Genomic DNA, 14597 nt, shown 5'->3' with positions numbered 1-14597 from the left:
GGGCGGGGTGCACTTACCCCTCCCTGCCAGTGCTCAGTTTTCTCAAAGTCCATCAGGACGGCAGTGTACCTCCCTGCCACCCATTGCCCCCTTTCCTGGAAGTACTTGATGTCTCTGTGCGCATAAGTGTGTGCACGTTGCTCACACTGTGCGCCTGATGCATTGAATATTCCTCATTATTTCTGGTAAAGGGGGCAACAGGGCAGCAGGGAGGTATGCTGCTGTCCCAAAGAACTTTGAGAAAACCGAGCGCCAGTGAAGCGGAGGGAGGAGTAAGTATACCCTTCCCCGCCCTTAAAGGCAGACACACACCTACACCCAAGTACAGGCGAACACAGCTGAGGCACTTTGAGCATTCAAAAGCACAATACAAATGCTATGTCTTACTGCTTCATACTTCTTGCAACCTGACATTTATATTTATAATTTAAAAAACAACACTCCTTTATCCTTCAATTGCAACAATATGGCATGTTCGCAAAATGGGCAGAGAGACTGGTCCTTAGTTAAAGAACCAAAGAAGGCTTAACTCTTGTTCTTCAAAGTACTGGCATTTTTATTGGACATTTTAAAACCAAGAACACAACAGTAAAACAATGAAACTCAGACAACAGTGATTTGGCCACTATAAATGTACAAAATATTATAAATGAAAAACTGTGTGTGTGATCTTTATAATAATAGCCACAATCCTTCCACAGACTTAAAGTCTAGCCAATGTAAGAGCAGGCGTAAAATGGGTTGACTGTAAAGATGTTCAGACAACAGTGGCTATTGAATTCAGCTTATATGCGAGTGGAGCATTGCCAAGGAAGTCCAACACAGAGATGTGTTGAATTTCAGAGGAGGAAACTTCTCAAAAAGGAGGGGATGGATAAAAAGGATCTGATAGGGAAAGTCAAGGGCTTCAAATCACTCCAGAAAGCATGGGACTTATTTAAATCACAATAACAAAAGCACAGTTGGAATGTATGCCAAGAAAGAGGAAAGGTACCACCAAGTTCAGGAGGATGCCAGCATGGCTAACAAGTAGAGTCAGGGAAGCTATAAAAGGGAAGAAGACTTCCTTCAGAAAATGGAAGTCCTGCCCAAATGAAGAGAACAGAAAGGAACATAAACTCTGGCAAAAGAAATGCAAGGAGACAAGAAGGGATGCAAAAGTAAAATCCCTCTGATTGAGGAGCATATAGCTAGAAGAGTCAAGGGGCATAACAAAAACTTATTCAAAATCTACCAGAAGCAGAAAATCTGCCAGAAAATCTGGTAGATGATGAGGGCATGAAAGGGATTATTAAGGAGGATAAGAAGATTGCAGTGAAGCCAAATGAGTTCTTTGCATCTGTCTTTATGGCAGAGGATACTGAACATATACCCACTTCAGACCTAGGCTTGGAGGCTGAAGAACTGAGCCAATCTGAGACGATGAGAGATTATCTAAACTGTCCTGAAAAACTAAAAATTAACAAATTGTCAGAGCCAGATGGTATCCACCCAAGAGTTCTGAAGGAACTCAAATGTGAAATTGCTGATCTCCTAGCAAAAATATATAACTTGTCTCTACAGTCATACTCTTGTATCAGAGGACTGGAAAATAACTAATGTAACTCCGGTTTTCAAAACGGGATCCAGGGGTATCCGAGAAACCACAGGCCAGTTAGCTTAATTTCTGTGCTGGATAAATTGACGGAAAGCATTCTTAAGGGCAAAATGGTTAAACTTATAGGAGGCTATGCTGAAGGAAAACCAGCATGGCTTCTGCAAGGGCAAGTCTGGCCTCACTAACCTTTTGGAGTTTTTTGGCAGCAGGCATGTGGATAAAGGATAGTATACTTGGACTTCCAAAAAGCTTTTGACAAAGATCTCCACCAAAGGCTCTTGAGTAAACTTAACAGTCATGAGATAAGAGAACAGGTTCATATGTGGATTGGTAACTGGTTGAAGGACAGGAAACAGAAAGTAGGAATAAGTGGAGAGTTTTCACAATGGAGGGAAGTAAGATGTGGGGTCCCCCGTGAATCTGTACTGGGATTGGTGCTCTTTAATTGTTCACAAATGATCTAGAAGTTGGGGTAAGCAGTGAGGTGGCCAAATTTGCAGATGATATTAAACTATTTAGGGAAGTGAAATCCAAAGGTTTGTGAGGAGGAGCTTCAAAAGGATCTCTCCAAACTGGGGGAGTGAGTGACAAAATGACAAATGCAGTTCAATGGAAGCAGGTATAAAGCGATGTATATTGGGGCAAGAAACCCCCAACTTCACATATACACTGATGTGATCTGAGCTGTCAGTGACGGACCATGAGAGATATCTTGGGGTTATGGTGGACAGTTCGATGAAAGTGTCTAGTCAGTGTGCGGCAGCTGTGAAAAAGGCAAATTCCATGCTAGGGCTCATTAGGAAGGGGACTAAAAATTAAAAAATGCTAATATTTTAATGTCCTTATACAAACCTATAGTATAAGGGGATTATACTAGGGAATGTCTGGGGATTCTGGGGGTTGTAGTCCAACAACATCTGGGGGGCCAAGGTTAAGAAACCCTGCTCTAAGGCTTGTGCATGTCTGTGTGCACACACTTTTTTTAAAAGTCTGCTCAGTTAATTTTAGATCCTGCTCAGGTTGAATCAGGAAGGCCCCACTCTGAATGCATGTGTGCACACACTACTTTGATACTGCGCGTGCATATACACTGCCATCCAGAACAAAACTCATTTCGTGTCCAGAGGGGGAAAAATAGAGGGAACATCGATGACAGCACAGGCGCAAATCAATCTAAGCCACTGTTGCCTTACATACACACAATATGCTGTGCACACAGATGAAGGCCAAACCAGATTAAGATGCCTTTAAACCCTGTGAAAATCCAGACTATGCTCCTGTACCTTGATAGCGGGAGTGGTGAACAAATCAGGCTCCAGGTCTGTACAAATCACAATTCTTATCCTCCCATATGACTGCATAGGAGAGACTTTGTGGGGCGTCTACATGTGAAACAGGACGCTGGACTAGATGGGCCTTGGGCCCGATCCAGCAGGGCCGTTCCGATGTTCTCAGAGTGTGAAAACTGGAGCTGAAAGCAAACTTTAAAAAGGACCGCAACATGGCCACAATTCATCAGATTTTTCTGAAGCGTGGATAGAATACATCCAAACTGTTTGGACCAATCAATTTTCTGCCATGAAGAATGGCGTTTTCGGGCTGCATAGCAACAGAACGTCAAAAAAGCACATGCCTTGGCCAGAGAGCTGTGCTCTCACAGCGGTATATGCGCTGCAAGTGGCACTTCATGATTCTGGTGTAGTGGCCTCTAGCCCTCAAAGCTGATGCTTCCATAAGTCTTTAGGGCATCACTCCAAGGCTCTTTCTGATGGCGAGACATCTGCAGGCTAGACTTTAATAACAGCAGATGTGTGCATGCAAGAGAGTGGATAGTGGGCAGGGGAATAGAGCTGGGTGTGGAAAAGGGTTAGGATCTAGAGACCCTAAGAGAGGAGAGAAGAGCTGGTCTTGTGGTAGCAAGCAGGACTTGTCCCCTTAGCTAAGCGGGGTCCACCCTGGTTGCATTTGAATGGGAGACTACATGCGTGAGTACTGTAAGAAATTCCCCTTAGGGGATGGAGCTGCTCTGGGAAGAGCAGAAGGTTCCAAGTTCCCTCCCTGGCAGCCTCTCCAAGATAAGGCTGAGAGAGATTCCTGCCTGCAACCTTGGAGAAGCTGCTGCCAGCCTGTGTAGGCAATACTGAGCTAGATGGACCAAGGGTCTGACTCAGTATATGGCAGCTTCCTATGTTCCTATCTAGCTAAGGAGGCAGCCAATGCAGAACAGGAACTCTGACCTACGTGCTAAAGCCACGTTAGATCTACATTGTTCCAATGACCCTTCTAGCATGTGGCTAGCGTCTGGCTTAAATCAGCAGCAGCTAGTGCATCACCGGCACCTTTTCTACCGTGCACCGCTCATGTCTGCCAGCCGAGACTGCATTATGGCTGATTTGTGGAATGGTGAGCTGCAGCACAGACAACCTGCTTTTGCAGCAAGGAACTGGATTGGATTGTCTTTGGTCCATCACGATGCCATGATTCGAGGAGAAATGCATACTGGGCTGGAGCTCAGTGGCAGAGCACCTGCTTGCATGCAGAAGAGGAGAGTTGGTCTTGTGGCTAGCAAGCGTGACTTGTCCCATTAGCTAAGCAGGGTCTGCACTGGTTGCATTTGAAAGGGAGACTTGATGTGTCACTGTAAGAGCTTCCCCTTAGGGGATGGAGCCACTTTGGGAAGAGCAGAAGATTCTAAGTCCCCTCCCTGGCAGCGTCTCCAAGATAGGGCTGAGAGATATTCCCGCCTGCACCCTTGGAGAACTGCTGCCAGTCAGAGTAGACAATACTGAGCAAAATGGACCAATGGTCTGACTCTATAGAAGACACCTACCCATCGAGCTGCAATATTTAGGGCATGAGGCCATAGCTCCATGGCAGGGCATTGGCTTTCCATGCGGAAGGTCCCAGGTTCAGTTCCTGGCAGCATCTCCAGGTCGGGCTGGGAAAGACTCCAGCTTGAAACCTTGGAGAGCTGCTGCCAGTCAGAGTGGACAATACTGAGCTGAATGAACCCAAGGTCTGACTCAGTATAAGCCAGCTTCCTCTGTTCCTGCATTTCAGGCTGGCAACTTCCATCACGGTAACACAAGCAAAATGAAATACTCTCTTCCATGCCCATAGGCTCAAAAGGAAAACAAGAGGAGGATGTCCAAAGTCTTGACGAAGCAGCTGGCACTTTAGATACGGGGCTCCTTTCTCCTCCAGCCACAAACAAGGTCACACAGGAGGAAGTGCTCCCCTTTCTCTTCCAGGTCACGGCACATGCAGAGGATCCTACTAGGACTTTATACATCTAAGCTGAAGCCCGAGAGGGTCAGCTTTTGCCTCTCTGGGCCCGAGAGTCTGGACTTCCGCTGCAGTGGCTGATGGCATTCGGAGTCTGTCAAGGGAGGGTAATGCTGTCTGTAGCATAGGTACGCAAACACAAAGCCCATAGCTGAGCCGACCAGCACATCTAGGAAGAGAAGAGAGGACAGGGTTCATTTCAGCCAGGGCTGGGCAGCAACAACGCATGATGGTGCTGGACTCCCAGCTCCCATCACCCTCAGCCACAGCGGTCAAAGGGGATGAGGGACACCCTTGCTCTGCTCACCCTCCACCCTCTGGCTCCTTCAAGCCTCACTCACCTTGCCAGTGGTGCTTGTAATCGCAGGTGCGGGATAAAGCAATGAGCATCGCCACAAAGAGCGGCGCTAAGAAGGCACAGAGCCGCCAGGACTGTCCACGGCCTCCGGGCGCAAAGCAGTGGAGCTTCCCTGCGATGTAGAAGGAGCCAAAGGCGAGGCCAGCAAAGGCAACTGGAAGGGAGGAGGGAACATGGTGAGAGTCGGCAGGGCGAACCATCACCGCCCCCTCCACCCCCTGCTCTCCAGATATAATCTGACCACGGATCTAGGACTAAGGAACAAACTCTGGATCTTCCCACAAGCTGGTTGCCACACTGACCCAGGTCCTTCCCATTCCTGGCTGCAAGCTATCAAGGTCATGCTCACAAGAGGAATGTCCGCTGGGGAAGCTCTTGCGTCCTTCGGTCACCACTTGTGCATCACCCGTGCACAAGAGCGGAAGGGAGGCTTGTCCGTCCGGAAAGCAGCGGTAGAAGAAATCAGGCCGAGGCCTGGATGGAGAGAGGAAGAGAAACAAAGGAGGGCTCTCCAGAGTGCCAGTGAGATCCGTGGGGGGAAGGGACTGAGGCCACAAGGGGAGTGAGTTAAGTGGGCTCCTCGGTTCTGCTCCTAGGCTCACAGCCTGAGATGGAGAACTTCCACCCAGGCTCCGGAAGCACGGGACCTTCCTGGGGTGGCGTTGCCATATTCCGGCTTTCCCAATCCGGGTGCCTAATTGGCATATTATGTAAACTGGCTTGAAAATCATTTCTGAGCAGAATCGTGACTGCGCGTCTTGCTCCATAACTCTGCTTCCACAAGGGCTGGAGCTTAGCTGTTTTTTTTTAAAAAAATGAAATATGAAATCTGGGCGAGTCTGGATGGGCTTAAGCAATCTGGGTCAGATGCTTAAAATCCAGGTGAAAGGCGGAATTCGGGGCGGGGGGTATGGCAACTCTATCCTCGGGTCTTGTTTGGCTGACGGACACTCACTCTGTAGAAGAGGACACCTTCAGAGAATAAAACGCCTCCGGGTTACTGGTGGTCCAGAAAAGGCTAACGGAAGACTGTGGGAAGATTATGATGGTATTGTCTATAATGCCGCAGGAAGTCAGTGAAGTCAAGTGGCGTCTAGGCAGCCATGTTGGTCATAAAACATTTATTTATTTATTTATTTATTTATTTATTTATAAACTCAACTTCCTGCAAACAGAAAGCTAGTACAGCTGGCTAAGGTTGGGCTAGATCCCGCCCCCACCCCCCTTTTAATTTGCAGGAAGTTTCTACATGGGAGAGCCTACAAAAATGGCAACCCCCTCAGTCTGAAGTGGTTTAATCCATTCTGCCATCGCTCTCAGGATTCTGCCACCTCATTCTACTGCGTGGGAAGACCAGGCCCGACTCTCTGCAATCGGGCGGCAACGTGTAATAGTGAGCCGGCTGCAGAAATACCAGAACAGACACACCCAACACCCCGATTAATGAAGTGCTTGCACAATGAACAAAGTTACACATCTGCAAGAAGACTGTGTCACAGAGACTTTCAGAATTGCACCCTTATGCAAAAGTTCCTTGCAGAAGATAGGAGGCATGCCATGGCACAGCGGGGAAGCAATATGCCTAGGAAGCATGAGGCTGTTGGTTCGAATCCCCGCTGGTGTGTTTCCCAGAATACGGGACCCTCCTACATCGGGCAAGAGGGATACAGGAAGATGCTGAGAGGCATCATCTCATACTGAGTGGGAGGAGGCAATGGTAAACCCCTCCTGTATTCTACCAAAGCCAACACAGGGCTCTGTGGTCACCAGGAGTCGACACCCACTCGACGGCACAACTTTACATTAAACTGGCTGCAGTCCCAGCAACATCTAGGGACCCAAGTTTGAGAAGCCCTGCCTTAACACAATCAGATCGTGTGAATACTGAAAATACCTAGATCAGCAGAGGAAGCTCTAACCTCTCTATATCTGAGCTCACATTGGGACACAAGGGTAAGATTCCCGATTGCATGGAAAGAGTACTCCACATCTTCAGCTGCACATCTGGGGCTCCTTTCAGAAGCTTGGATGAACATGCACACAGATCATGTCCCCTCCTCTGATATAGACCTGTTCTGTAGCTACATGATCTGTATGCCTGAGCAGGGCTCATTAGAAAAAGAAAACAGGAATAAAAATGGCAGAGGTGGAATAAATCGCTCATCAGATTTCTCACCTGCCCACTGCCAGCTTCACAGCGTTGGTGAAGACTCCGTTCAGGGTAAGAGCCAAACTGGCAGCTGGAGAGAGAAGACCACAGAGCAAAGGAGACCATCCTCAGCATCATTACGGAGCCAATCCCGGTCAAACCCATATCCAGAAATTTTAGGGCGAGGCGGCCTTAAAGGGTGGGGAATCATTACCACCCTTTAAGCCAGAGCCTAAACACAGATCGCTAGATATTTAAAGCTATTTAACTTGACTAGCCAACCCCGCACAGAGCATCTGTGCGCTCTTTCGGGCCAGCGGTTACCTTTCCCCCCAACTTTCTGCCCCAGTCTCTTCTTCCGGGCCCAGCCACCTCTCCTCCCCACTGCCACTTCTGCCCTCCCCCCCCACTTTCTCCCCCCCACCCAGGCCTTGCCTCCACGGCCGGGCCGGGCCCACCACCTCTGGCCTCTACAGCGGCAACCCATCCTCCTGGGTGCGCCTCAGCCAATCAGGCACGTCTGTCACCCAGCCAATCAGCTGGGCTCTTGGACGCACATCCCAAGGCACACCCAGGAGAATTAAGATAACAGATGTAATATATGGTGGGAGGTGGATACACATGTGATTAATAATGATAAACACGTCATTCTCAACACCGCCAGCTAGCACGACAGCAACGGCTGTGGCAATCTAAACTCCTGCTACTTTGGCTATTTAGCTTACCTAAGCAGGCCTCCCGTGTGTCATCTTGGTCCGTGTTCATGAAGAATTTGGCCAGCAGAATCAGGACCAGAGGAGACAAAAAGGAAATGAACTGGAACAAGACGAAAGAGAGCAATTCATGAAGTGGTAAACGCGCACGGAGGAAAAAGCAGCCTAAATTTAGCGTGCCGTGCATCAAAGCTCAGAACACATATTATATGAACCGCAGTTTTGGGGGGTGCTATTGTCTCCCACTGGCATTAAGCAAACGATAATACACGGCATAAAAGAAGAGGCTGTGGTGGGTGAGGTTTGTACCAGAAGCAATTGACAGCTTGCTGTTTCACAGATTGTTTTACAGATTCGTGGTTGTTATTTTACTTTATGATTGTCAGCCGCCTTGTGAGACTTTGGTCTAAAAGGCAGGACAGACGTATTTTAAAATAAGCTTGTGTTCTCACAATCACCAGGATCCTGATTCAAACGTTCAGCAGGACAAGTGAGCCATGTGGAGTTGATTGTGAGAATGCAGAATCTCAAGGCAATCCTGGTCAAATGAATCCAACTAACCATCATTTAACCAGGATAGATAACTAGGAACCACTGTTCCCTCTAATGAGTGTGCATGTGCTCACACATTTTTTGATGTCTGCTCAGTTAATTTTAGATCTCAATCAGGTTGAATCAGGAGGGCCCCACTCTGAATGCCTGTGCGCGCACACTGCCTTGATACTGCCGCCCAGAACAAAACTCATTCCACACACAGATGGGGGGGAAAATAGAGAGAAGACTGCTAGGAACTCTAGTTATCTGTCTTGGTTAAATGCTGATTAACTAGAGTGGTTTGATAACCAAGATTGTCCTGAAATTCTGAGGTCATTCACATAATCAAAAACTGTGTTTTGCCTGAGTTTGGGAGCTGTGTGCACTCCCAATTTCCAGTTGTGTGGTAGCTTTTCCTCCTACCTTGTTTTCATATAATCACTTCTACCCAGGTTTTCCTCCTACCTTGCTTCCACACAACTGGAAATTGGGGGAAAACACACAGCTCCCAAATCCAGGCAGAACAGTTTTTGATTGTGTGAATGACCTCTCCGCGTTGTCACAAATAGCTCCACCAGGCACACTAATCCTGATGAACGTTTTAATTAGGATCCTGGCGATTGTGAGAATGCAGCCTAAATAAAACAAACAAACTAGAATCAGCAGCACTGCAAGAAAGGCAAAGCCTCAGCTACATGGGAAAAGACGGGCTTACATCCAGACCAGTGTTCTCTCTAACAGGGAGGGATGTTATTGACTACAGCTCCCATAAACCCCAGCCAAAGGCCACTGCAGCTGGGGATGCTGGGAGTTGTAGTGAACAACATCTGGGAATCCCTGTTAGAGGGAACACTGAATCCAGACTAGCTTACTCAATGGTACTTCTCAGGAGTTACTCAAAAAGGCAACTACATTTCAAAACGTAGACAAATACATTTCAATAAACTCTAGCAATTCAGTCAACTTGTCAGCCAGTATTCTGACAATTTCCATCTTTTGAGTCCAAGGAATGTAGACATATTTGGCAGCAGGGGAAGACAGCAAATCTGGAAACACATCAGGAATAATGAGTACACTCTTTCCCTAAGGTTTTTAAAAATTATTTTTCTAGATCACTCCCACTGATTTGGTTCACCAGCACTACGCATTTGTAGCCAAGTCTGTCAAAGTGTCCTTGATAATCCTAAGTCATTGCTTTTTGGACTTCAGGCTGAGATCAAGGGTGTCCAGCCACAGGTCATAATAAAACCACAGGTTTCACCAAAGAAACAGGTACACGTTCAGTTGTCTTGAGAATAATTTATGCCATTTGCTGGAAATATATCTACCAAATGCTCACAGCCTCAAAGGCAAATCAAGCCACTTTTCCAGTGAAGTTTTTACCTGTATTAGCTAACTAAAATGTAACTGTTTGCTGGGTTACTAATGGCTAAATATTTAGTAGCAAGCACTGTAGGTATTCCAGCTCCCCCTCCTTGTAAAGCAGGGCTACACAACTTTGGCCTTCCAGTTGTTGTTGGACTACAACTCCCGTCATCCCTATTGCCCATTGTGGCCAGGGATGGTGGGAGTTGTAGTCCAACCACAACTGGAAGGCCAATGTTGTGCAGTCCTGTTGCAAAGGCTTACATAATGGAAAAGTCCTCCTAGAACAATCCAGCATCCTGAGTATGAAGCCCAGGACACCAAAGGTGTCTTCTGCTAACTGAGCAAAGAGGCACCTTTTTAAAGGGGCAATTCTCTTTATTGAGCAAAATAAAGCTCTCCTCCATGATAAAGGGACTGTGTAAGCCCTGGGTTTTAAAGAGGTGGTGCTGCGATTCGGAGATTGTGCTGTGATTTGGACAACTCACGTTTCGAGGACATCCCTACAATGAAGGAGTACTTACAAACATAGGCTTGGCAGGTACATGGTCAGACTCTACATAAGGGTTTTTATAGAGCCACATTTCTTCAGGCTGAATAACCCGCTGGAATGGAGGCAGGAGTTCGGTGATCCTAGGAAAAGCACAGTCTAGTGACCAAGAGCTGGGCATGCCAGAACAATAAGCAGAAAATAGTTTACACAGCCATTAAGAAAACTGTCCCCTGTCCCCAAAGGACTCACAATCGAAACACACACACACCAGCAGCCAATGCAGGGATACTGTTGCTCCCCCGATCCCATGCTAAATAATAATAATAACAGTCTGAAAGCAGTCCATGAGCTAGGACCATTGCTGAACTTACAACTTTCTCAGGGTTATCTTCAGGGTTCCCTCTAACAGAGATGCCCATATGTTGTTGACTACAGCTCCCAGAATCCCCAGCTGCAATGACTTTTGCTTGGGGATTATGGGGTTGTATTCAACAACATCTGGGACTCTCTTCTTTATCCTTACTCCCAACCGACAGGGCTGCTCAACTTCGGCCCTCCTGCAGATGTTGGCCTACAACTCCCATCATCCCTAGCTATTGGCCACTGTGGCTGGGGATTGTGGAAGCTGTAGTCCAAAAACAGCTGTGGGGGGCCTAAATTGTGCATTCCTGGATTAGGGTAAAACTGTAATCATTTTTGCACAGAGGAAAGGGATAGGGCAACAGTGAACAAATGGTTGCACAGTACTCTCTCCATGGAGTAATCTTTGGAGAACGTTCCTCCCAATTTTCAATTTCATTCCTCTGACACCATTAATTCTTTATAGCAGTTTTTTGTGCTTTTAATTTTTTTAAAAAAGCTTTTAAAGCTTTAAACCTAAGTATGTAGTACACCGCTCTGGGCTCCTTGGAGGAAGAGCGGGATAAAAAATGTAAAAATAAATGTTAAATAAATAAAGCACCATTGCAAATTTGGCCCAATGGTCAGGACAATAAAAACGTGAGAGCACACTGAAAACTGAAAGTACTGCATTGCTATCACCTTTCCCCCATCTCTAGGGTTGTGGACCGTGTCAAAAAATCCCAGCGAGCATTTGTCCCAACAGATGGTACTGACCACCCCAGTTGGTGTCTCATTCAGTGTTCCCTGTAGGAGGGAATCCCCGATATTGTTGACTACAGCTCCCAGAATCCCTAGCTGCAGTGGGCTGAGGATGCTGGGAACTGTAGTCAACAACATCTGGGATTTCCTGTTACAGGGAACACTGGTCTCATTGTACAATTAACTGGCAGGATGTAACTAACATAGCAGTTCTCCCACCGCCCCCACCCAGGTATTTTGTGAACTTCTGTTTCAAGTGAGCCTTTGGCAAGCTGTATACTCCCCTCTCCTGTGTAGACGCAGCGACTTATTCCGATTGAATCTCCACGAGCTGCTTCTTGCTATACAGCCTGTTTTCTGAGAGGAAACCACAGCGTGGCTGTTCCCCTGTACCTTCAGCCATGGCACGCCAACAGGCCTGCAAGCTGTGGGCTTTTTTTTTTTGGAGGGGGGCGGGGAGGATCATGTAAGGCAGGGGTTCTAAACCTGTGGCACTCCAGATGTTGATGAACTACAACTCCCATCACTTCCAGCGACAATAAACTGTAGCTGGGGATTATGAGAGCTGTAGTTCAGCAACATCTGGAGTTCCACAGGTTGGGAACCCCTGATAAGAGAGAAGATCCACACTTTGGCTGATCTCTGCTCTCCCGTCTGTGATAAACTACCTTTCTCTCATTTCAGTGCTCCGGGCATGCAATAAAACCTCCACAGATGTTTGCAGTTTAGTAGAATGATTAACAGCACAAGACATTTACAAGAGGAATCGGTATTTGGTTTCCATTTTCACCAGCCTAGCTGGAGAGAAAAGATCGGGTGGAGAGAGACAGGGAGGTCCTCCCCTTGGCAAGGCCTGCTTTTTTGGAGCTGAAGACAAAAGAGACACACGTAATCTGAATCCGCCTTGGATTCTGCCCTCAGTCTGTCCAGCTGAGATGGCTAGCACAACGTCAGCACTGTAGGAAGACCAGCGCATCTATTACCTTCATTATGGTAACACACAGGACAGGGACAGTGATCAGGTGCTTTGGGAATGGGGCCATCGTTCAGTGATAGAGCATCTGCTCTGCACACAGAAGGCAGCAGGTTCAATCCCTGGCAGCATCTCCAGGTAGGGCCGGGAGAGACTCCTGCCTGAAGCCTTGGAGAGCTGCTGCCAGTCAGTGTAGACCACACTGAGCTAAATGGACCAAGGGTCTGACTCGGTATAAGGCCGCTTCCTATGTTCCTATGCTTTAATCTCATAGAAGCGTCAGCCAGCTAGGGGGCAACCTTCTAAGATGTGCATCCTTTTAAGGAACCAGACACAAAGGCCCATCTATGAAAGGCCCAGGGAGTAGATTAGGGGTTCCAAACCTTAGGTCCCCAGATGTTGGACTATGATTCCCATCACCCCCGCCACAATGGCCCCCACTTTGTGGCAGGGAATGATGGGAAATGTAGTCCCAAGAACATACAGGGACCCAGCCAAGGTTGGAAACCCCCCAAGCTAGACGGAGTAGACCTCACCTGACATGCACAACGAGAGCACCAGGTGCAAAGGGGTGTGTTGGATACAAATACAATCTGACTGTGTTACAGTCCTCTCCGGGCGCTTAAAAGATCCAGCATTTCCTTTGCACTGTGGAAGTACAATGCACAGAGGAGTGCCCAGGAACCAGAAGCAGAAAGGAATTTCCCAAGATGGCAGCACCTAGGTAGTCCATCTTAACCCAGATATTCCATACATCAGAGACAGGCATCTCTTGTATGCAATGCACGAGGTCATTCTCGACTCTCCCAACCGGCTCATATAGTGCATTCAATGGGGTGAGTGGGGGTGGGAGGAATCTACCCTATTTACCCAAATAGAAGTATGAATTTAAAACGGCCCCTTTAAAATAAAAGATTATACCTGTATTCACCCAAAAGGAAGAGAGGACTCTGGATTTGACAGACATCCCCACGCCCCACCAGTGTTCCCTCTAACAGGGATTTCCAGCTGTTCTTTACTACAACTCCCAGAACCCCCAGCTGCAATGGCTTCTGCTTGGGGATTATGGGAGTTGTAGTCAACAACATCTGGGAATCCCTGTTATAGGGAAGAGTGCTCCCCCCCACCCCCGCGCCCGCTTTCTTACATCAAAGAACCTGGGGGGAAACCTAGCCTTGGCTTCAGATTAATAGGACACATACGTGGCATACGGCCCGTATATGAGATGCAATACGGCAGAGGCGGGCTTCCATTCTAGGCAAGAAGAATAAGGACATTGCCAACGAGCATCCCGGAAGGCCCCCCTGTATCTTCTATTCACCGCGGCAGGGCACCCCCTTTCGACAGGGGCCGATGGTTACACGCATTACGGTAACGAGCAGATTGGCACTGGCAGTTGGGGATCTCCCGCTTCCGCGGAGGGATGCGGGGCCCGCGTATTCAATGCTTTACGATCCCGCCCAGGGACCACGACGACCCCCGACCACGACCCCTCCGCACTCACAAAAAGAGTCCCAGCAGCAGCACGCGCACCCCCACTTCCAACGCCAGCGCCAGCCCCGCCCGCGGGACCCGCCGCATCCTCCGTGTCTGCGCTGCGGCAGCTACACGCCGCACTCCGGCCTCCCCAGACCCCGCCCCCGATTGGGGGGGGTTTAGGTGACGGGGGCGTGGCCTGCCCTTGCTCTGCCCCCCCCCCTTGCAAAAGGAAGGAGTTGCGCACGCTAAAACTGGTAGAGTAGCTGGAAGGTCTTTTTTGCGAGGAATCGCCTCCTCCTTGGAAAGGGCGCCCCTGTGTTGCAAAGCCGCTGCAGGATCTACAGAGGTTGCCGCCTGGAACTACAACGCCCATCAGCCCCAGCCTCAATGTATCACAGCTGGGGATGATGGGAGTTGTAGTCCTGGGTTTCCGAGCCACACACGCTGCCTACCCCTAGATCAGGGGTGAAGTACTTGAGCCTGCCAGCTGTTGTTTGACAGCTGACATCCCTGACTGTGGCTGAGGATGATGGAAGTTGTAGTCCAACCA

The 14597-nt window shown here is 48.3% G+C and overlaps 1 protein-coding gene across 2 annotated transcripts; it reads right to left on the bottom strand.

The window, feature by feature from the left end:
• Nucleotides 1-530: 530 nt before the first annotated feature.
• PLPP5 (phospholipid phosphatase 5) lies at nt 531-14316 on the bottom strand. 2 transcript variants are annotated; one of them, XM_053269135.1, is made up of 7 exons: nt 14073-14316; nt 10526-10634; nt 8115-8205; nt 7417-7480; nt 5590-5714; nt 5224-5394; nt 531-5051 (listed from the first exon to the last, which is right to left on the bottom strand). In XM_053269135.1, the coding sequence occupies exons 1-7, from the start codon at nt 14147-14149 to the stop codon at nt 4882-4884; spliced, it is 807 nt and encodes a 268-aa protein (XP_053125110.1). In that variant the 5' UTR covers nt 14150-14316; the 3' UTR covers nt 531-4881. The 2 variants fall into 2 exon arrangements, with proteins under 2 accessions (XP_053125110.1, XP_053125112.1); XM_053269137.1 differs by lacking the exon at nt 14073-14316 and adding an exon at nt 13771-14065.
• Nucleotides 14317-14597: the final 281 nt, after the last annotated feature.

Source organism: Hemicordylus capensis, chromosome 8, assembly GCF_027244095.1.
Source record: "Hemicordylus capensis ecotype Gifberg chromosome 8, rHemCap1.1.pri, whole genome shotgun sequence".
NCBI classification, from domain to species: domain Eukaryota; kingdom Metazoa; phylum Chordata; class Lepidosauria; order Squamata; family Cordylidae; genus Hemicordylus; species Hemicordylus capensis.
The sequence above is the reverse complement of the archived record's forward strand: the minus strand, read 5'-3'. Positions and strand labels throughout refer to the sequence as shown.